The sequence below is a fragment of the Rana temporaria genome, chromosome 6 (assembly GCF_905171775.1).
Source record: "Rana temporaria chromosome 6, aRanTem1.1, whole genome shotgun sequence".
NCBI lineage: Eukaryota > Metazoa > Chordata > Amphibia > Anura > Ranidae > Rana > Rana temporaria.
In genome coordinates, this window is record NC_053494.1 from 22,082,331 (window position 1) to 22,103,586 (window position 21,256).

A 21,256-nucleotide genomic window follows, 5' to 3' on the forward strand; every position below is an offset into this window, starting at 1 on the left:
TGCCTTGCAAAAGTGAATGTACATTCATCCTGTGCAAATGTGACAAAAAAAAAAATGAATGTGCTGGACAAATGTTTTCTCTTGGGTAGATTCACGTACGTTGGTGTAACTTTGCGGCGGCGTAGCTTAAGGAATTTAAGCTACGTCGCCGTAAGTTAGCGGGGCAAGTACATGATTCACAATGTACTTGCCTGCTAAGTTACGACGGCGTAGCCTAAATCGGCGGGCGTAAGGGCGCCTAATTCAAATGTGTTGGAGGGGGGCGTGTTCATTGTTAATGGTGCTTGACCTCACGTTTTTTGCGTTTTTTTTTACTGCGCATGCGCCGGGCGCCTACATCTCCCAGTGTGCATTGCGGCATTTACGACGTGGACGTAAACGACGTAAATCCCGATTCACGGACGACTTATGCAAACGGCGTAAAAAATTTGAATTTCGACGCGGGAACGGCGGCCATACTTGACAATACTATTCCAACTAGGGCCTAGCTCTAACTTTACGCGGCCTATCTCTTACGTAAACGGCGTAAAAGTACTGCGTCGGCCGGGCGTACGTTCGTGAATCGGCGTATCTACTAATTTGCATAATCTACGCCGACCGCAATGGAAGCGCCACCTAGCGGCCAATCCGAAATATTGCAATCTAAGATAGGACGGCGCAAGCCGTCGTATCTTCGATATGTTTAAGCGTATCTCTGTTTGAGCATACGCTTAAACATAAGTCGGCGTAGATTCTGAGTTAGGCCGGCTTATCTACTGAATCTACCTAATTATTGATTTAAAATGGAAAATACTTAAAAACATTCATCCAGCACAGGAAATAATCAAATAACATTTGTTTTTTTTTGCCTCATTTGCACAAAACAAATGCATACGCACTTTACTGGGTGAATTGCTGTGCAGAGGTTTTATACCTTCACCCCTCCAAGTATCTGCTGTTTGCTGTAGTCTGATGAGTAGAAAGATAAATCGCGCTGCTGGTTGCTGCACTCTGCGCTCTTTCTCTAAGCCTGGAAGTGTAGATCAGTAAGGTGGAACACGGCTTTGTTTGATGTAGCGTTCTGTTGGATATTGTCCCAGCAGGGCGTTCAGTGTCTCGAATTTGGCATAGTTACAGATAATAGATGTACAATCTTGGCAAATATGGATGTATCTCCGGGGCATGTTTAGTGCAGATAATGCCAACTATAATATAAAAGGAATGAAACATTTCATAAACAAGAAACCCTTGGCTGCATTCCTCATTGCGTTCAGCGGCAGACTGTAAACCTAGAATGGAAGGGGCGAGTTTTAGTAGCAATCGCGCTGTTAAAACTGGAAGAGAATAATTGCTAAACAGATGTGACAAATGGCAACCTATGATACAAAGTACATGAGTAATGTGTACAGCAGATGGGGCATGTTGCTCCGTGTGTGTAAGCTACTCGAGTAGCAAATATTCTTCATGATCTCGGCCTACACTGAGACTATTAGCCAGATTTAGGTAGGGCGGCTTACGTTTGAGGCGGCGTAGCGTATCGCATATACGCTACGCCGCCGTAAGTAAGTGAGGCAAGTGCTGTATTCACAAAGCACTTGCCTCCTAAGTTACGGCGGCGTAGCGTCAATAGGCCGGCGTAAGCGCGCCCAATTCAAATGAGGATGAGGGGGGGCGTGTTTTATGTAAATTACTCATGACCCGACCCGACATGCGCCGTCCGTGTACATATCACAGTGTGCATTGCTCCAAAGTACGCCGCAAGGACGTATTGGTTTCGACGTGAACGTAAATGACGTCCAGCCCCATACACGGACGACTTACGCAAACAACGTACATTTTTCAAATTTCGACGCGGGAACGAAGCCATACTTAACATTGACTAGGCCAACTATTTGTTCGACTAACTTTACGCCGGGAATCGCCTTACGTAAACGGCGTATCTTTACTGCGACAGGCAAGCGTACGTTCGTGAATCGGCGTGTCTAGTCATTTGCATATTCTACGCCGAACTCAACGGAAGCGCCACCTAGCGGCCAGCGGAAATATTGCACCCTAAGATACGACGGCGCAGGCCGCCATATCTTAGTTAGGTTTAAAGTGGAGTTCCACCCATAAATATAACATTACATCAGTAGTTTTAAAAAAATGTCATTAGTCCTTTACAAATTTTTTTTTTTTTTTTTAGATGCCTTCAAAGTGTTGTTGCTAGGCAGAATAGTTAATCTTCCCTCTTCCTGCACCTAGGTGCTTAATGCTTCCTAACCTACACCGCACAGACTCCTGGGAATGTAGTGGGTGTAACTTTCCAGGAGTCTGTGCACTCCCCAGTCTCGAAGAATCATGTGACTTGGACAGTACAGGTGCTGAAACCTGATCTGACACTGCTTGTGTAGCACTGAGCATGTGGGAGGTCTGCAAGGCTGAAATCCAGGAAGTCATACAGTCTGGCTTCATGATGCCCACACTTAAGATGGCCCCAGTCAATTTCTATTTTATAAAGTGTCTAAATGCTGTAACAACCTAACAAAACGGACCTTAGTTTACAGACTAACTTTACTAGAATACATTAAGCTTGTGTATTACAGAGGTATTTATATTTAAAAAGTGAAATTGTGGCCGGAACTCCGCTTTAAGTGTATCTAAGTTTGAGCATACTCTTAAACTTACGACGGCGCAGATTCCGAGTTACGACGGCGTATCTACTGATACGCCGGCGTAACTCTTTGTGAATCTGGCTATATGACATCAGCCTGCTGCAAGCAGGTAGAAGCATTACCCCAGTCTCCTCTCCCTCAGTGATTAGTAGGGTGACCACGTGTCCCGGATTGCTCGGGACAGTGCCGCATTTTGCAGGTCTGTCCCGGGCACATTCATTCCTGGACAATACAGTGTCCCGGAATGAAACTGACACAGCCACCCCCCCCCGGAGCCAATCTGATGCCCTCAAAAAAGGGCGCCACATCACCGTTTTACTCACTGACAGTACTTGTCCTAGCCGGGAATGCCTGGAGGAGCACAGTCCCCGCCCCCCTGCTTGTGATTGGAGAAATCATAAATCCCGCCTCTTGTGTCCAATCACTGTGCTGTGATTCGTTACAGCACAAGCTGATTTTTGGGAAGGGAGGTGTCCCTGAAAGGTAGTTTGGAAATGTGGTCACCCTAGTGATCAGACTGCAATATTGTAACTTTAGTAGTAAGAGGCTACAGCAGGGGGCCGATCGGAGACAGACGTGTGAACACATAGGCCCGGATTCACAAAGCACTTACGCCGACGTATCCCGAGATACGCCGCGTAAGTGTAACTATGCGCCGTCGTATCTGTGCGCCGTGCCCACAAAACCAGATACGCCTGAAAATAGGCTTCCTACGACCGACGTAACTTGCCTACGCCGTCGTATCGTAGGCGCATGTTTACGCTGGATGCAATTTGCCGCTCCCATTGATTTTCTATGCAGAACTTTTCCCATCGGAAAAATTGAGAACCAGCTCTCAATTTTTTTGCTGTCGGCAATTCCGACAGAAAAAGTCAGGTGGAGCCTACACACGGTCGGAGTTTCCGACCAAAAGCTCACATGTTCTTGTCGGAATTTCCGATCGTGTGTACGCGGCATTGGTATTCTTATTATACTTTTTCTAGCATTTTGATTATTCTCAATATTTTGTTACAATGAAGATTATCAACATTCCTACTGAGCCGCATTCCATTCCACTGCGCTCCCAGCTGTAATCTAGTATGATTTGTCTAGTCGTTCTCAAGGTCAGAGACACAGGAAGTTCTGGGAAATATCAGGACAATTCTGCTGGCCATTGTCACCTCTTAATGAAGTGATGAAGCAATAAGTGTGGTCAGCCTTCCTGGAGAGGATTACCGGGGTATTTAAAGGGGTGGTTCCCCCTAAAAACTACTTTTTTTTATTACACTGCCCCCCCACATTACAATCCGATTAAGGCTATTATTATTTTTTTGATGCTGTACATACCTTTGTACAGCATATTCACCCGTGGCTTCCGGGTTGCGAGTCCCGCGGGAGTGGGCGTTCCTAACAGGTCTGTGATTGAAGTTTTGCCCAAAAACGAGCTCCCCCCCGTCGCGTAAGCCGCGTCACGATTGGCGAAAGGAGCCGAACGGCTATGCGCATGCGCAGTATAGCGCCGACTCGCCGTTCGACTCCTTACGCCAACCGTGACGCGGCTTACGCGACGGGGGGAGCTCGTTTTTGGGCAAAACGTCAATCACAGACATGTTAGGAACGCCCACTCCCGCGAGACTCGCAACCCGGATGCACGGGTGAATATGCTGTACAAAGGTATGTACAGCATCAAAAAAATAATAATAGCCTTAATCGGATTGTAATGTGGGGGGGCAGTGTAATAAAAAAAAGTAGTTTTTAGGGGGAACCTCCCCTTTAAGGCCCCATACTCACGAGCAAACATGTCTGCTGAAACTGGCCCGCAGGCCAGTTTCAGCAGACATGTTTGGTCGTGTGTGGGCGCGAGCGGGCCGAATTCCAGCAAACATTTGCCCGCCGGGCCTTTTTCCAGCGGGCAAATATTCCTGGACTTGTTTTAAAACAGCCCGCTGGAATTCAGCCCGCTCGGACATGTACGGTCGTCAGTACAGACCTACCGTACATGTCCAGCCGCCCGCCGTGCCTCGCATGCGTCGAATGACTTCGACGCATGCGTGGAAGCATTTTAAAGGCGGGCCGCCCACGTCGCCGCGTCATTGTCGCGGCGACACCGCGTCATCGACGCGGCGACACCGCGGACACGCCCCGCGTATTGTTTACGCGCGGACTTCTGTACGATGGTGTGTACAACCATCGTACAGAAGCCCTCTGGCAGACATGTATGGTGAAAACGGTCCGACGGACCGCTTTCACCATACATGTTTGTCCGTGTGTACCCGGCCTAAGAGGAACTCTGATAACCATTTACCTAAAACCTTCAATTCTATTATGAAATGATGAGCTGTTAAAGGACCCATACAGCTTTTATGCTCTTTCCTTGTAAAGCGGTTCTGTAAATGACCTATATGCTCATTTCCTCACCATGACATCATGCTCATTGAGAGGACAGCATACATATAGCCAGTGGCGGCTGGTGCTCCAAATTTTTGGGGGGGCGCAAACGAAAATAAAATAAAAATTGCAGCCTCACTGTGCCATCAATTGTCACCACTGTGCCATGCCACCAAACGCAGCCGCTGTGCCATCAATTGTCACCATTGTGCCATGCCACCAAACGCAGCCGCTGTGCCATCAATTGTCACCACTGTGCAATGCTATCAAACGCAGCAACTGTGCCCATCAATTGTCACCACTGTGCCATGCCACCAAACGCAGCCGCTGTGCCATCAATTGTCACCACTGTGCCATGCCATCAAACGCAGCCGCTGTGCCATCAATTGTCACCACTGTGCCATGCCATCAAACGCAGCCGCTGTGCCATCAATTGTCACCACTGTGCCATGCCATCAAACGCAGCCGCTGTGCCATCAATTGTCACCACTGTGCCATGCTATCAAACACAGCCACTGTGCCCATCAATTGTCACCACTGTGCCATGCCATCAAACGCAGCCGCTGTGCCATCAATTGTCACCACTGTGCCATGCCACCAAACGCAGCCGCTGTGCCATCAATTGTCACCACTGTGCCATGCCATCAAACGCAGCCGCTGTGCCATCAATTGTCACCACTGTGCCATGCCACCAAACGCAGCCGCTGTGCCATCAATTGTCACCACTGTGCCATGCCATCAAACGCAGCCGCTGTGCCATCAATTGTCACCACTGTGCCGTGCCATCAATTGTCACCACTGTGCCATGCCATCAAACGCAGCCACTGTGCCAATTGTCACCACTGTGCCCATTGTTGCCACTGTGCATGTCACTGTGCTGTGCCCTTTAATTGTTGCCACTGTGCCCATTGTTGTCACTGTGCCCTTTAATTGTTGCCACTGTGCCCATTGTTGTCACTGTGCTGTGCCCTTTAATTGTTGCCACTGTGCCCTTTAATTGATGCCACTGTGCCCTTTGTCGCCGCTGTTCCCTGTAAAATGCACTTACCTTCTTCCATGTCCTCCCTCGATGTCTTCTCCCGCCTTGGTGACGCTTCAGCCAATCAAGTTCCTGATAACCAGAATCCGGGAACCTGATTGGCTGAAACGCCCGTCAGTCTTATCCAAGGAACGCAGCCCCCTTACGTTCCAAGGATAGACCTTCCGGGAGACTAGGGCTGTACTCGGAAAGCCGCTGGCTCTGATAGGCACTTCCGCTCAGCCAACCAGCTGCCGTTATTCAGGTAAGCGGCGCCATATGTCCGGTTATCTGAATAGACCAGCGGCAGCTGGCAACCAACAATAACATACATTCGTGCAATACAATGCATGAATGTATGTTATTTGCGAGAGGGGGTGGCGCTGCAGCGCCCTCTATAGACGGCTGCCATCACTGCAGTTAAAATGTAAAAATGACATTTTAAGCCAAATAAAAATTCTTAAAGGGCCCGTTTTTTTTTTTTTTTTGCGTGTGTGACTACAGGAGGGGGGGGGGCGGCGCCCGGGCGTAAACACTTACCTACCGGGGGGGCACTTTACCTCCTTTCTGCCCAGGCCAATTTTAAGCTTTCAGAGCTGTCACACTTTGAATGACAATTACTCAGTCATTCAAAACTGTACCCAACAACATTTTTATAATTTTTTTTAAAAACAGATAGATCTTTCTTTAGGTGGCATTTATTTACCACTGGGGTTTTTTTTTTTTTTTTTGCTAAACAAACAAAAAAAGACCAAAAAGTTTGAGAAGAACGTTTTTGTTATAAAATTTGGCAAATAAGTAACTTTTTTCCTTCACTGATGTGCGGCGATGAAGCTGCACTGATGAGGTGGCATTGATAGGCAGAAATGATGGGTATTGATAGGCAGCACTGGTGGGCACTGATGGACCATGATTGGCACTGATAGGTGGCACTGATAGACAGCACTGATTGGCAGCGTTGGTGGTGGCCACTAATAGTCAGCACTGATAGGCGGCACTGATAGGTGGTACTGGCTGGCAGAACTGATTGGCATTATTGGTGATAGAGGGTGTGGATGGAGAGAGGGGGCAGCGCCCGTGCGCCCTTATGAATGCACCGCCACTACACAGTGATATCGTTTAGCAGAGGCTGATGTATGCCAGGCATTTTCAAACACAACCAAGAATTGAACAGGCACCAGGATTACATGATTGTGTCATCTCTGAGCTAGCATAGCATCCAAGCCCAGAAAGAAGATGGTGACCATCAGGGGAGGGCTGGCAGCCTTAGGCCTGGGGGGCAAGTCCAGTCATTGAACCGCTGAATCAGCTCACCATCCATGGCCCATCTGTTTTCAATGCAGCCTCACCAGTGCCCATCAGTGCAGCCAACTACAGTGCCCATCAATGCAGCCTAATCACCGGGACAGGTTACATGGGGTGTATGGGGGGGGGGGGAGATGGGGGTCAGGGTCTCTCATCTCAGTGATCTCAGCTCAGCAGGTTCTTGCATGCCACGGCCTCCTGGGGGGGTAATGCTCCTGATCCTCGGGTTAAGTTGCAGCCAGCGCCCAGCCTTACAGCCCTGCATCCCAACTCCCTGGCATGCCCTGCCTCTGCCTGCTTCAAAGAATCCAGTCCCAGTGAGTTGTAGTTTCCTCTCCGCTGCTCTGTTTTCCACCCACCGGGAGCCTGAGCGTGGACTACAACTCCTGCAATGCAACAGCTAGTGGTCAGCCCGACTTTCAAGACCAGAATAAAAAATAAAATGGTAGCAGGCATTTTGAACATGATAGGGTGGCCTGGGAGGCAATTTCCCCCCTGTCCCCCGGCCCAGCCCTCCCCTGGTGACCATGGATGATGCCTGAGCAAAGTTGGCTTTGTCATTCTGCAGAGAAAAGCAGATGATGGACTAGTCAGGGGAAGTACTGTGATCTCTGTGAGAGGTAATACATAACTGAAAGTGTAATGCCCCATACACGTGATCGGAGATTCCGACAGCAAAAGTCTGATGTGAGCTTTTGAACGGAAATTCCGACTACAAGTAGGCTCCATCAGACTTTTGCTGTCGGAATTTCGGGCAACAAAAGATTGAGAGCTGGTTCTCAAATTTTCCGATCGTCTGTAGCAATTGGGACCCGCAAAATTCCGACGCATGGTCGGAAACAATTTGACGCATGGTCGGAAGCATTGAACTTAATTTTCTCGGCTCGTCGTAGTGTTGTACGTCACCGCGTTCTTGACGGTCGAAAGTCCAGAGAACTTTTGTGTGATCGTGTGTATGCAAGCCAAGCTTGAGCGGAATTCCCGTCAGAAAAACCATCCAGGGAAAATCCGATCGCGTGTACGCGTCATTAGAGAACTAAATCCAATGCTAGATTTGTGCTTTCGCTTCCAATATAAGGCAATGTGGATGGATGGCAAACAGATGTAAGCACAAGGCAAAGACATCTCAAAGGCATTTCCAAATTCCACGCACACAAGCCCTTGATCACGCTCCATCTGCTTTTATTGTTGTAAATGGGAATGCATTAACAATGTGTCTGACATGAGTTTGAGATGTGAACACCACAATGACCTTGTAAGAATCAAATAAACATTTTTTTCTTCTAACAAGTATTGATGAAACCCATCGCACATGTATTATAAAAGGCGTCAAAAATGTATTATATCCATGCCGAGGCCATCGCAGACACACTGCAAACCCTTCATCCGCATATTAAACACATCAGCAGCGCATCCTGAACAGAATACATTATTCTTATTGGTCTGCCGGGCTTGCTTCTCATATACATAAGATTTAGGTCAGGGCTGATTTCTGGGGGGAGGGGGGGGACGGGTTTTTGACAGGTACCCATCCTCACTTCCGGGGGACTTTGCCGTGGCGAGTTCCCCTGGAAGTTCAGCCCCCCTCCACTGACCTACTGACACTGTCCATTGCTCTACTGACACCATCCACTGCCCTACTGACACCATCCACTGCCCTACTGACACCATCCACTGACCTACTGACACCATCCACTGACCTAATGACACCATCCACTGCCCTACTGACACCATCCACTGACCTACTGACACCATCCACTGACCTACTGACACCATCCACTGACCTAATGACACCATCCACTGCCCTACTGACACCATCCACTGACCTACTGACACCATCCACTGCCCTACTGACACCATCCACTGACCTAATGACACCATCTATTGCACTACTGACATAGTCCTCTGCTCTACTGTCAAAGTCCACTGACCTACTGACACTGTCCATTGCTCTACTGACACCATCCACTGCCCTACTGACACCATCCACTGCCCTACTGACACAGTCCTCTGCCCTACTGACACCATCCACTGCCCTACTGACACCATCCACTGACCTACTGACACCATCCACTGACCTACTGACACCATCCACTGCCCTACTGACACCATCCACTGCCCTACTGACAAAGTCCTCTGCCCTACTGACAATGTCCTCTGCCCTACTGACAAAGTCCTCTGCCCTACTGACAAAGTCCTCTGCCCTACTGACAAAGTCCTCTGCCCTACTGACAAAGTCCTCTGCCCTACTGACACAGTCCTCTGCCCATCTGACAAAGACCACTGACCTACTGACACCATCCACACGCTTACTGACACTGTCGACTGCTCTATCGACTAACACTGCCCACTACTTTTTCCTTAATATTTAGTTAGGCCTTGCTAGGTATAACTTAAAAAAAAAACACTGTGCTGAACCCCGGTGATCTCTGATCTCATGCATTGCGTTCAGGTAGATCTCCACCTCTCAAAGGTTGCCTACCCTTGCAGTGCTCTCTCCCCCTCTCCCAAATGCCTTGATCTACTTTTCTCTCCCGAAGGATGTTTATTATCCAGGGTCACTACATACGGCCTGCACTGAGATTCAGGCTCAGAGATGACAGAAACTTGTAAAAATCGCATAGATGTGAACAGGCACCATAGGAAAAGATGGGATCTCTCTTGTTGTGCGATGTTGTATTGACAATATGACACATGACCCAGCTGTGAACAAGGGCTTAGAGCAGAAACCCTTCTACAAATATATGTTAAAAGCCCACAAGCTCTTGGGTTGTGGTAACAAAGCAATGTTTCCTCTTGATCTATTTCCCCCACGTACATCCAGCATGTGTGCACCACGCCGAGAAGGAACCAAAGTCTTTTTTCCAAACTCTTTCTTGGAACACATCAACAAGAACTTCTCTCGTAAAGTTAACTTTTGAACAGGAGGTGCCCACCTGCTGGAGGAACCTAAGAATCCGTCCTCCCAATCTGTGATGTGTCTGCTGCCTCCAGGCATAATATACCAAGAATGGATTATACTGCTTTTCAAAGACTTCACTGATAGCAGGTGGGATCTAAGTGGACCATGTCCTCCAGCTAGAGAGGTTGGATGCTGTTTGAAGGAACTCAGGCTGCTCTTATTAGCTGGAATGGCGGATGCTTCAGGCAAATACCAATTTAAAAGGAAGAACAATTTTATTTGTTGTGTTCTGAAATGAAAGGGCATTTTTTAACTGTAACAGCAGGACTTTGAAAAATGTATCTTGGCGAAACAACTGCAATTAGAGAAAGGCTTTGTCCCGTCAGAGGTCAGAGGAAATGTAGCAGCAGAAATATGCTCTGTTATTACCAACAATCTGTTGTTCTGAATCAGTTGTGTTCTTAAAACACAGCATAGTTGTGATTTGGTGCTTCTGTCAATGTTGGGGAGCAATAAAGACTGTTGCTTCAAAGTACCTTCATCCTGGGGACAGGCCCATTGCGACAAGGCAAGCAAACTAAGCAATTGCTTGGGGCCCCTAGCTGGCCTTGGGCCCCAAGCAGAGACCTTGCCACACTTCCTATAAATGCTGCAGCTGCATGAGCGCTCTATAGAGAGCCTCAGGTGGCTGCAGCACTGCTGCCTCTCTCGTCACTTCCCCTTCCCTGTAGCGTAGCCAAGCTTCTCTTCCTTTCTCCTATCAGTCCGGCCAGGGTAATACGCTGTACAGGAGATTCAGTTTCCTGTTCCCGGTCGGACTGACAGGAAGTGCACACTGAGTGCTCACTTCCTGTCAGTCTGTCTGAGAGCAGGAAACTGAATCTCCTGCCACGCGGTACGGTAGGGATGGGGGGGGGGGGTTTAAAAAGAACATAGGGAGAAAGGGAGGGGGGAGTAAAAAGAACATGGGGGAGTAAAAAAAACATGGGGGAGGAGTGAAAAGAACATAGAGAGGGGGGAGGGGAGTAAGAAGGACACAGGGAGGGGAAGGGGGAGTAAGATGGACACAGGGAGGGAGGCTTTGGGTGCGGGGGGGTTGGGGGGGCCTTCCATGTCCATTTTGCTTGGGGCCCCCAAATTCCTTCAAACGGCCCTGCCTGGGGAGAATTATAGCTGCTAGGACAAGTTCTTTAAAGAGGATTTGAACTATGGCGGCTGTGCAAAAAAATGCAAACAGACAACTAGTCACCAGTATATTGCCTGTGTTCTCTTTGCCGCTGATCTTCATAGAGGCAGGGCTTTGCTTCCTCGTGTCACAGGCAAAGCTGGTCCCTTACAGAGTAGTGATCATAAAGCGGTAGGAGAAGTGGAAGAATCACAGATCTGAAAAATTGATGATGCAGAAGTAAAGAGATGCTTGCACTGCAGGCGCTCAAGTACAGCTTCCTTTCCAGCTTGGAGAACAGTGAGCAGCAGGAGATCACCAAATTTCACTCCAAATCTCCTGAGACTAATGCCGCGTACACACGGTCGGAATTTTCGACAACAAGTGTTCGACGTGAGCTTGTGTAGGCTCCATCGGACATTTGCTGTCGGAATTTCCGACAACAAAAATTTGAGAGCTGGTTTCCACTTTTTTTATGACAACAAAAGTTCTACGCATGCTCAGAATCACTGAACTTCATTTTTCTCGGCTCGTCGTAGTGTTGTATGTCACCGCGTTCCTGACGTTCGGAATTTCCGACAATATTTGTGTGACCGCGTGTATGCAAGACAAGTTTGAGCGAACATCTGTCGGAAAAAAATCCACGGTTTTGTTGTCAGAATGTCCGATCGTGTGTACCCGGCATAACAGTTAAAGGCAGCAATGCTTTAGATCAGGGGTTTCCAAACGATCTGAACAAGGGGTCAGTGTACTGTCCTTGAGGCTTTAGAGGGGCCAGACTTTGGCCTGTGAGATTATAAAATGCTGTGGTGTCAGTGAGAGCCAACAGTGCCCCATTATTGGTCTTAGTGGAAATAGTTCCCCATTGTTGGTAACCGTGGAAGAAATGGTGCCTCGTTGTTGGTATTTAGGTAGGAATGATGCACCATTGTTGGTGTCTATAGGAGGAATGGTACCCCATCATTGGTGTCTGTGGAAGGAATGGTGCCCCGTCATTGATATCTGCAGGAGGCCTGGTACCCCATCATTAGTTTCTGTGGGAGGACTGGTGCCCCATCATTGGTGTCTGTAGGAGGAATGGTGCCCCGTCATTAGTATCTGTGGGAGGACTGGTGCCCCGTCATTAGTATCTGTAGGAGAAATGGTGCCCCGTCATTGATGTCAGTGGATGGCATGGTGTTTAAAGGACTGAATGAAGGCAAGCAAAGGGCCACATCTGGCCTGTGGGCCACAGTTTGCAGACCACTGCTTTAAAAGATTTCACACTGCAGACATACAGCTACGATTCTGTAGACACTGTAGTGTAATTTAGGACAAAGGGTAGATTTTTCGAGGTCCTGCTTAGGCACATTGAATATTTTGACATGTTCCCTAATATAGCGAATCTTCACTTTTTAGTTTCAGGTCCACTTTAGAGAAACCCCGTCGCTAGACCACAAATTTTAACAAAAGAAAAATTATTTGTATACTATTGTATTTACCCATGTTATTTACCAGTAAAAAACCTCCCTTGTGTAGACATCCTAAAGCCCTGAGACTGCTGTTGGTGATGGGTACTGCCAACTTTCATGTGATGTCAGCAAAACCATTAACATACTCTAATATTTCCCTTCACTTCTTCCCTTGCAGCTACGCACATAAAAAATATTTGGCGGCACAGTGGCTAAGTGGATAACATTTCCACCTAACAGCACTGGTGATGCAATGGTTCAAATCCCAACCATGACACTACCTGCTGGAGTTTGTATGTTTTCCCTGTGTCTGCGTGGGTGTCCTCCCACACTCCAAAGACATGCTGGTAGGTTAATTGGCTCCTGTCTAAATTGTCCCTAGTATATGTATTAAAGTAGGGTGACCAGACATACCTGGTTTCTGGGGATAGTCCAAGATTTAGGGTGCATGCCCATTCAGCTCCGCTCGCATGTTCTTCTGCCTTGGCTTAAGTCCTGGTCAGCCGCCTACCTATCTCCCTTGCCTTCCTTGGCGGAGTGATCTTCCTCCGCTCCCCACCCAATAGTAGCTGGGGGCCCAGAGAGTAATGCCGCGTACAGACGATCGGATATTCCGACAACCAAACCGTGGATTTTATTCCGACGCATGTTGGCTCAAACTTTTTTCGTATACACACGGTCACACAAATGTTGGAACTCGGTGATGTACAACACGACGAGCCGAGAAAAATTAAGTTCAATGATTCTGAGCATTCTTCGAATTGATTCAGCGCATGTGTAGATTTTTTGTGTGTTGTTTTTGTGTGTTGAATTGTGTACACATGGTTGGAATTTCCAACAACAACTTTTGTTGTTGGGAAATTTGAGAACCAGCTCTCAAATTTTTGGTGTCGGAAATTCCGACAGCAAATGTCCGATGGAGCATACAGACGGTCGGATTTTCCGACAACAAGCTTACATCGAACATTTGTTGTCAGAAATTCCGACCGTGTGTACGCAGCATAATGCCGCGTACACACGGTCGTTTTTCGGCATGAAAAAAAACTTAATTTTTCAGCATGTCCAAAAAAAAGAAGTTTTTCCAACTTCATCATTAAAAACGATGTTGCCCACACACCATCGTTTTTAAAAAATGTTGAACAAAGCGCAGTGACGTACAACACGTACAACGGCACTCTAAAGGGGAAGTTCTATTCGCCTTTGGGCTTCTTTTAGCTGATTCCTTGTTAGTAAAAGACGATTGGCGCTTTTTTGTCTGTTACAGCGTGATGAATGTGCTTACTCCATTATGAATGGTAGTTTTACCTGAACGAGCGCTCCCGTCTCAAAACTCGCTTCTGGGCATGCGCGGGTTTAAAACGTTGTTTTAGCCCACACACGATCATTTTTTACAACCTGAAAAACGATATTTTAGAAGCCGAAAAATGATGTGAAGCTCACACACGATGATTTTAAATGACGTTTTTAAAAACGTCGTTTTTTTTTCATGCCGACAAACGATACAGTAGATTTAGGAATAGGGTTTGAGTTCAAGTTTAGAGTTTAGGTTGAGGAGTAAGAATTGGAGGATTAAGGTTGGGTTGACAGTTATGGTTTGGAGTTGGTCTGAAGTTTAGGATCAATGTATATCCTAAAGTGCATATAAAGTCAACGGTTAAGTCGTTTAGGATAGAATAGAAAATGGTTAGGTCACTGTCAGATGTGCTGTCAGGGAGATTGCCCTTCATTTCCTATCCCAGAGACTCGGCAGGTAGTCAGAGATCTCGCCAAAGCCAAAAGATACCTCCAACTAGGCAGCTGTCATCAGAACATGTTAACCTATTGAAAAATGTACCCTTAGCTCCTGTTTAATAAATGGAGAGGGTCAAACTCCCCTTGAGTACAGGCATAACAATACAAACCAGATGAGGTTTTACTCTATCCAAAGGTTAAAAAAAAAAAGGTTTTGGCTTTATATACAGCTTAAAGTTTACTTTACGTTGTTGGTTTGAAGATTAGGGTATAAATTGAGGTTTAGGGTCTCAATGTTAGTAGACTACATTCCCTGCTAGCCTTTGTTACTGGTCTCTGAGGTAGGAAGTGTGGGGAAATCCTTTATAGAGACACTCAGGCCCCGTACACACGTCCAAGGAACTCAGCGTGCCAAACACATCGAGTTCCTCGTCGAGTTCTGTGTTGAAGCCGCCGAGGATCTCGGCGGGCCAACTTTCCTCATTGAACAACGAGGAAATAGAGAACATGTTCTCTATTTGGCCCGACGAGTTCCTCGTCGGCTTCCTTGGTGAAAAGTGTACAGACGACCGAGTTTCTCGGCAGAATACAGCTCCGATCGAGTTTCTGGCTGAATTCTGCCGAGAAACTCAGTCGTGTGTACGGGGCCTCAGTAATAGAAACCTGATAGAGGTTCTGACACTACAATAATGAAAAAGATGATTTTTTTTGTTGTCTGTGGTCTCCCCCTTTTCTGTTCCTGGTAGCACCGGTTGAATCACAGGAATAGGAAATGAGGTGAAAATGTGTGAATTTCGGGTCAAGATTTTGTAGATCTTGGCTAAAAACATTGATAACTACTGTAGATCTCTAAAAATACAAAAACCGAAAGAAAACCCCCAAATTTGCTGTGGTTCCACACAATGTTTCCGTTGTGTAGTGCAGCAGATGTCAGAAGGATAATTCAACACAGTGTCAATAGGATGGCCTTCCAGAGAATAATATAGGTAATGTAATTGTCAACAGCTGGCTTATTGAAGTGAAATACAGTACATCTGCTAATGAGGTCATAGATCTCCAGAGAAATATGAGAGATTCTTGTATTATACGGCCAAGTTATTTGATCGTTTATAGAAAACAAGGAACATGGAGAATTTCCATAGGGAGCTGGAACATCACATTATTCCTGAGCACAATTTTGTCCTTTGCAAACTTCCCATGCACATGGAAAGGTAAAGTTGCCCTATCAAACCCCTCATCTGGTACAGCCATGAACAGCAATTTGCTGCTACTCCCTTGTTGTTATTACATTATTAGTTAACGTTTTTCTATGGTTTCTTTTTCCTTTTTTATAGAAAAGCAGAGAGGAACTGTAATGCATTTCCCAACACTCTTCGTCTTTATCTCTGTCATGTCAGCTGATGCAGCTGCACCGAGAACATTCCTATGGCAAGAAGTTGGGAACCCGTCTTGTGTTCGCTGTTGTGGAGGTTCAGAAGAGCCGGCGGATGCTCCTAAGAAAACCAGGATGAAAGAGTATGTGATGTACCCTATGCCGAGGGTCCAGCCACGTATTGAGATGAGCATCCTAAAGGGTTAGTCTTTAAGATAGTGTCTTCTTCCACAAAGTGTTTCAACATGGTGTTTAGTTACCGAATCCTATGAGCCCAAACTTGAACTTTGCTTTTTTAGTAGTGTTTAACCACTTAACCCCCGGACCATATTGCTAGTCAAAGACCAGAGCACTTTTTGCAAATCGGCACTGCGTCGCTTTAACTGACAATTGCGCGGTCGTGCGACATGGCTGCCAAACAAAATTGGCGTCCTTTTTTCCCCACAAATAGAGCTTTCTTTTGGTGGTATTTGATCACCTCTGCGGTTTTTAGTTTTTGCGCTATAAACAAAAATAAAGCGACAATTTTTTATTATTTTTTTATATTTTTTACTTTTTGCTGTAATAAATATCCCCCAAAAATATATAAAAAAACGATTTTTTTCCTCAGTTTAGGCCGATACATATTCTTCTACATATTTTTCGTAAAAAAAAAAATCAGAATAAACGTTTATTGATTGGTTTGCGCAAAAGTTACAGCGTTTACAAAATAGGGGATAGTTTTATGGCATTTTTATTAATATTTTCTTTTACTAGTAATAGCGGCGATCAGCGATTTTTTTTCGGTACTGCGACATTATGGCGGACACTTCGGACACTTTTGACACATTTTTGGGACCATTGGCATTTTTATAGCGATCAGAGCTTTAAAAATGCATTGATTACTATAAAAATGCCACTGGCAGGGAAGGGGTTAACACTAGGGGGCGGGGAAGGGGTTAAGTATATTGCCTGGGTGTTTTCTAACTGTAGGGGGGGTGGACTCACTAGGGGAAATGACTGATCGCTGTTCATACATTGTATGAACAGACGGTCAGGCATTTCTCCCCCTAACAGGACCGGGAGCTGTGTGTTTACACACACAGCTCCCGGTCCCCGCTCTGTAACGAGCAAGGAGCGATCACGGGATTCAGGGACGAGCGGGGGGCGCACACACGCGCCCCTAGTGGCCGCTTAGAGAGCCGACGTATAGCTACGGGCTCTCGCGCAGGGGAGCCGACCTGCCGCCAGCTGGTCGGCAAGTAGTTAACAAAAGTGAAATTACAGCACACAAAATTGGACATTATGGGTCTGGAGTCCCCTTTGACCCTGGTGCATTGAAATGCAGTTCTAGTAAACTGGGCTTGCGTGGATTTTGAACATCTTTTCATCACCTCTGGAATTGTCAGGTGGAATAGGTAGAAGCAAGCACAGTATAAAGTCACAAGCAAGAAACAGTCATTTGGAGGCCAGGGAAGAGCAAGCGTGGCCAACGAACATGCCATGACTTAGGGAAGGCAACAGGTAAAAGGAGAATTCAAAGGATTAAGAAGTACACTTTCTGGAACCCTGGTACACACGATCGGAATTTCCGATGAAAAAAGTCAGGCAGAATATTTTCATCGGATATTCCGACCGTGTGTGGGCCCCATCGGAGTTTAGAAATAGAACATGTTTTATTTGTTTTTTCGATGAAAATTCCGATCGTCTGTGCTCAGAATCAAGTCGACGCATGCTCGGAAGCATTGAACTTAAAGTGGAGGTTCACCCAAAAACCTTTTTTTTTAACATTAGATTGAGGCTCGTTTTGTCAAGGGGAATCGGGTGGTTGTTTTACAATCGAAGCCGTACTTACCGTTTTAGAGATGCATCTTCTCCGCCGCTTCCGGGTATGGGCTGCGGGACTGAGCGTTCCTACTTGATTGACAGGCTTCCGACAGGCTTCCAACGGTCGCATACATCGCGTCACGATTTTCCGAAAGTAGCCGAACGTCGGTGCGCAGGCGCCGTATAGAGCCGCACCGACGTTCGGCTTCTTTCGGCTACTCGTGACGCGATGGATGCGACCGTCGGAAGCCTGTCAATCAAATAGGAACGCCCAGTCCCGAAGACCATACCCGGAAGCGGCGTGGAAGATCGCTCTCTAAAACGGTAAGTACTGGTTCGATTTTAAAAAAAACACCCAATTCCCCTTGACAAAATGAGCATCAATCTAATGTTAAAAAAAAATTTCGGGTGAACTCCCGCTTTAATTTTTCTCGGCTCGTCGTAGTGTTTTACGTCACTGCGTTTTGGATGGTCGGAACTTGGCCTGACCGTGTGCATGCAAGACAGCTTGAACGGAATTCCGAAGGAAAATTCCAATTGTGTGTACAAGGCATTACACAAATCCCTGCAACACTAATGCTAATCATTTTACTAATAAACAACTCTAATGTCACGTACAGACGCTCGTAATTACTGACAACAAATGTTCGATGGGAGCTTGTTTCGGACATTTTCGACCGTGTGTAGGCTCGGACATTTGCTGTCGAAATTTCCGACAACAAAAATTTGAGCGCTGGATCTCAAATTTTCCGAAAACAAAATCCGTTTCTCGTAAATTCCGAGCGTGTGTAGACAATTCCGACGCACAGAATTCCACACATGCTCTGAATTAAGTATGAGATGGAAGCGCTCGTTCTGGTAAAACTATCGTTTGTAATGGAGATAGCACATTTGTCACGCTGTAAATTTTTTAATCTTTTAATGCAGCGCATTGTCTTCTTCTTTATAATGCTAGAATAATGAAGTTGTTTTGCTGCTGATATTCACACAGAGTTCTGACAAACGGATTTCTCCGAGACTCGGAGAGAGTCAGAGCAGATAACATATAAGCCCAGATCGTCTCTCACCAAACTTCTACAAACACGAGATTAGCAGAAGGAGCCCAAAGGGTGGCACACTTGGTATTGAACTTCCCTTTTATAGAGCCGTTGTACGTGACCGCGTTCTTGGCGATCAGAATTTCTGACAACATTTGTGCGACCGTGTGTATGCAAGACAAGTTTGAGCCAACAAGGTTTTGTTGACGGAATGTCCAATCGTCTGTACGCGGCATTAGAGCTAAGACTAGGGTGAGTGGGAATTTAAAGTAGAAAGGATAAAGACTTTAAAATAAAATGTACCGGTACAATACAGAATGGGTTAGATTATGGGTTATTATTATTATATGCCAGGGAATCAAGAGAGAAATGCTACACCCCAAAAAATACTAGTTTTAGAGCTCCAGGAACTACCTCTTTTAGATGTGTGTTTGTGTTTTTTTTCCCCATTTTGTCTAAATGAATTGTTTTTGTGCGTTTACCCAACCTTGGAACAATGATTTCTTCATCATTAATGGTCTTGGTATGCCATTACCTCAGGGTAACAGCATACCCAGGCCCGTTGCTACAGGACAGGCAAAACAAACAATTGCTTGGGGCCCCGAGCTGGCCTGGGGCCCCCAACTTCCCCTTCCCAGGCTCTAGCGTGGCCGAGCTCCTGTTTCTTCCACCTGGAGTCCTGTCTGTCTGACCGGGTAGCACGCGTGGTACAGGAGATTCAATTTCCTGTTCCCGGCCGGACTGACAGTCTGACCGGGTACCGCGCGTGGTACAGGAGATTCAATTTCCTGTTCCCGGCCGGACTGACAGGAAGTGCACACTGAGTGCTCACTTCCTTTCAGTCCGGCCGGGAAGACAGGAAACTGAATCTCCTGTACCACGCGCGGTACCCGGCACTATCTGATAGGGGACTGGGGAAAAGGCAGGGGGAAGAGAAGCTCGGCCACGCTACAGCGGCAGCCTACAGGGACGAACGGGAGGTAAGAATAGAAAAAGCGTTAACGTAGGCTTTGCATGCGGGGGGAGGGTGCTTGGGGGCCCCCATTTTGTTGGGGCCCCCAAATTCCTTCAAACGGCCCTGAGCATACCAACACTTACAAAGAAGGTGAAATCATTGTGTCTGGAGTTGGGCTTTACGTAGCATTTAAAACAATGTCAAACAAACCTACGTTTGCCCAAATGAATTGTTTCTCATCTATGATGTACCTTGACAGGTGACAAGGGTGATGTAGGAGACAAAGGTCCTCCAGGAGTCTCAGGAAAAGAAGGTGAACGAGGACCACACGGAATTCTGGGGTTGAAGGGTCAGAAGGGTCAAGTAGGTCCACCAGGAAACTCCTGCAAGGTCCAGTATTCTGCTTTCTCTGTTGCCCGTCGTAAATCGGTGCACAGCACTGATTACTTCCAAGCCGTCATCTTCGACACAGAGTTTGTAAATCTTTACAAACACTTCAACATGTTCTCAGGGACTTTCGTCTGCTACATTTCCGGGATCTACTACTTCAACTTAAATGTCCACACCTGGAATCTGAAAGAGACCTATCTACACATCATGAAGAATGACCAGGAGATGGCCATTTTATATGCACAGCCAAGTGACCGGAGTATTATGCAAAGTCAAAGCCTTATGCTTGATCTGAAGGAGAAGGACGAGGTTTGGGTGAGGATGTTCAAACGGGAGCGGGAGAACGCGTTGTACAATGATGATAGTGATGTCTATCTTATCTTTAATGGTTATCTGATCAGACCAGCGGATGAGTGAACACTCCATGGTGTACCTCTGACATTTTGGACTTGAAAACGACACAAAACAAAGACTGTTTTGCTAATGTTTATTGCTGCAATTGTATTATCTCCTAAATAGATTTAAGGCTAAAGTGATCCTATTTGATATAGGATATTTTGTATATAAATAAATATTCTCATTAAGGATCTGTAAATTTAGCAGATCTTCATTACTATGCTGCACAACCAAAAATAATATATCTGTGTATGATGCAGTGGGTGATGAGGTGAGTGTGGGGAGGTGCAGTGTGACGGCAGTAAACACTCAGGGCCAGATTCACGTAGAATCGCGGCGGCGTAGCGTATCGTATATACGTTACACCGCCGCAAGTTTTCATCGCAATGGCCTGATTCACCAAGCACTTGTGTGAAAACTTACGCCGGCGTAAGCCCGCGTAATTCAAAGGGGCGTGTGCCATTTAAATTAGGCGCGCTCCCACGCCGGACCTACTGCGCATGCTCCGTTTTGAAATTCCCGCCATGCTTTGCGCGAAGTGACGTCATTTTTTCGAACGGCGACGTGCGTAGCGTACTTTCGTATTCCCGGACGTCTTACGCAAGAATTTTTTTTTTTGAAATTCGACGCGGGAACGACGGCCATACTTTAACATGGGCTGTGTAAAGTTAGGGCAGGTAAAACGACGACTAACTTTGCGACGGGAAACTAGACTAGCAACGACGTAA

The 21,256-nt window shown here is 46.6% G+C and overlaps 1 protein-coding gene across 4 annotated transcripts in view; it reads left to right on the plus strand.

Moving 5' to 3' along the window:
- Window positions 1-20,727, plus strand: part of C1QTNF8 (C1q and TNF related 8) — a 45,910-nt gene extending 25,183 nt beyond the window's left edge. For all 4 annotated transcript variants that reach the window (XM_040356439.1, XM_040356443.1, XM_040356440.1 and 1 more), the window contains 2 exons: window positions 15,907-16,146; window positions 20,002-20,727. In XM_040356439.1, the coding sequence (XP_040212373.1) occupies window positions 15,927-16,146; window positions 20,002-20,549 (768 nt within the window). In that variant the 5' untranslated portion in view covers window positions 15,907-15,926 and the 3' untranslated portion in view covers window positions 20,550-20,727. The remainder of the gene's footprint in view (window positions 1-15,906; window positions 16,147-20,001) is intronic.
- Window positions 20,728-21,256: the final 529 nt, after the last annotated feature.